Raw genomic sequence first — 2500 nt, forward strand, 5'->3', positions numbered from 1 at the left:
CCACTATCAGCCCCACTATCAGCCCCACTATCAGCCCCACTATCAGCCCACTATCAGCCCCCTATCAGCCCCACTATCAGCCCCACTATCAGCCGGACTCAGCCCCACTATCAGCCCCACTATCAGCCCGACTATCAGCCCCACTATCAGCCCCACTATCAGCCCCACTATCAGCCCGACTATCAGCCCCACTATCAGCCCGACTATCAGCCCCACTATCAGCCCCACTATCAGCCCCACTATCAGCCCGACTATCAGCCCGACTATCAGCCCCACTATCAGCCCGACTATCAGCCCCACTATCAGCCCCACTATCAGCCCCACTATCAGCCCCACTATCATCAGCCCCACTATCAGCCCCACTATCAGCCCCACTATCAGCCCCTATCAGCCCCACTATCAGCCCCACTATCAGCCCGAGCCCCACTATCAGCCCCACTATCAGCCCGACTATCAGCCCCACTATCAGCCCCACTATCAGCCCGACTATCAGCCCGACTATCTGCTGCTGAGATAAGGAGCCTTTTCTCCCCTTATCACGGAACATTAGACATCATTAGTGTCTCATCCCTGGTGTGTATTTGTGTGCCTTACAATGTTGTGTAAAAATTGTGTGTTCCACCCCTGCTGTTTGCGCGTCTCACCTGTGCCATGTAGTACACGCCCAGTATGTGTGTGTATCTCACCTCAAGTGTATGTATGTATGTATGTATGTATGTATGTATGTATGTATGTATGTATGTATGTATGTATGTATGTATGTATGTATGTATGTGTGTGCTCCTCTCTCACCCCTTGTGTGTGTTCCCCCTCTCAGAGGTGATGGATAAGTTCAACACCATCGCTATCATTGACGGTAAGAAGGACCACGTGAGTCTGACCGTAGACAACGTTCATCTGGAGTATGGAGTGGTGTACGACTACGACAGCACCGCCGGGATCAAGTGTAGAGTCCTGGAGAAGATGGTGGAGCCAAAAGGATTCTTCAGCCTCACAGCCAAGGTAGGACGGGGCCCACTGAGGCCAACAAATAATGTACAGGACTGTTTAATAGTTGCGGGCAACTTTGAGAGTCCAGGCTTTCATTTGAACCCAGCACGTACACAATGGTGCAGTTGAATCAGGTGTGGAGTTGGACCAGAAGCTTGTCTTCTGAACACCAGGTTTTGTATTCTCAGCTATTTGAAGCTGGTGTAAAACCGGAAGTAAAAGCCGCAAAAACGAAACTTAAGAACAGGAAGCATAGAAAGAGCGTACATAGAACAGATCTACCGCCTCTTAGACTTGCCAGCAATGAGAGTGACAGATCTATAACTCACTCATTTCTATGTGAAATTGGTCGTGATCTATTCTGTCTGGGCGCACCTGATAGAAATTTGTTGGTCGGAGGGCATCTCCAAAGTCACTGGTTGAGCGTGTATTAATCCTGCTGTAGAATTCATTGCGGCAAACAAAGTTGTTGGGCCAGGGTAGGAACCAATGTGTTGGTCAGCGTTTCCTATGGGACCCTGTCATTTTTGGCTACATTAAATGTTTCTTCATGTAGCCAACATATTCATGCATCCCATATTCCTCTCTGATTTAGAATATCCTGTTGCACAGACAACATGCTGGTGTAGGCGGGAAGGGAGGACTTAAGTAGAGGTGTATAAACTGTGAAAATGGACGTTATACACGGCATACTACTCTTAACAAACCAAACATTCAAATACCGCTATAGAAGGTAAAGTAACAACCCAAACCGGTCCGTGCATCAATACCGGTAATTGGGGCGGCAGGCAGCCTAGTGGTTAGAGCGTTGGGCCAGTAACCGAAAGGTTGCTAGATCAAATCCCCGAGCTGACAAGGTAAAAATCTGTGGTTCTGCCCCTGAACAAGGCACTGTTCCAAGGCCGTCATTGAAAATAAGAATTTGTTCTTTAACTGACTTGCCTAGTTAAATAAAGGTTAAATAAAGCCCTAACGTCAAGACACTTTCCTAATGTGGAAGACGACCTCCCTGCAAAATATCTGCACACTGTGACAACACTTCAACGAGTTATCGACAAAAAGTTGTTTTGAGCGAGGAAAAGTTTTTTTTAAATAATCTGATCTGGAAGTGTTTTTCAGTTGTAGAGTTCCAAACATATGTTATTTTCTTAACCCATCTAGTGAATGGTGACAGCATAGCTTTTAAGTTCCATGCTAGCTAGTCTTGGATGCTAGCCAGGGAGAAGTTACATGAGATAGGACTAAGCAGGAATAATCATTGAAAATTGTGAGTAACCATCTACATTCCCATTAAAGTAAGATGAGGAAATGATTGTTAATATAGCTAAGCTATTATGTGATCCATTTGAGTCTGATTTTAATAATGTAAGGCAAAATATTGTGGTTGCGATGTTGACGCAGGGTTCATTTTCACAAATTAACAACCTATAGCCTTGTTTATTGAATTGACACAAATATGAAATGATGGCTGATGGATCATTGGTTGAAAGTAACAAGCATTACAAAGCAG

The 2500-nt window shown here is 45.6% G+C and overlaps 1 protein-coding gene across 1 annotated transcript in view; it reads left to right on the top strand.

Moving 5' to 3' along the window:
• Positions 1 to 2500, top strand: part of prex2 (phosphatidylinositol-3,4,5-trisphosphate-dependent Rac exchange factor 2) — a 221707-nt gene that overhangs the window by 106247 nt on the left and 112960 nt on the right. The window contains 2 exon segments of the mRNA XM_064941020.1: positions 1 to 45; positions 818 to 1002. The exon segment at positions 1 to 45 is cut by the window's left edge and continues 1229 nt beyond it. Coding sequence (XP_064797092.1) covers positions 1 to 45; positions 818 to 1002 — 230 coding nt within the window.

The sequence above is a fragment of the Oncorhynchus masou genome, chromosome 28 (genome assembly GCF_036934945.1).
Source record: "Oncorhynchus masou masou isolate Uvic2021 chromosome 28, UVic_Omas_1.1, whole genome shotgun sequence".
Classification (NCBI taxonomy): domain Eukaryota; kingdom Metazoa; phylum Chordata; class Actinopteri; order Salmoniformes; family Salmonidae; genus Oncorhynchus; species Oncorhynchus masou.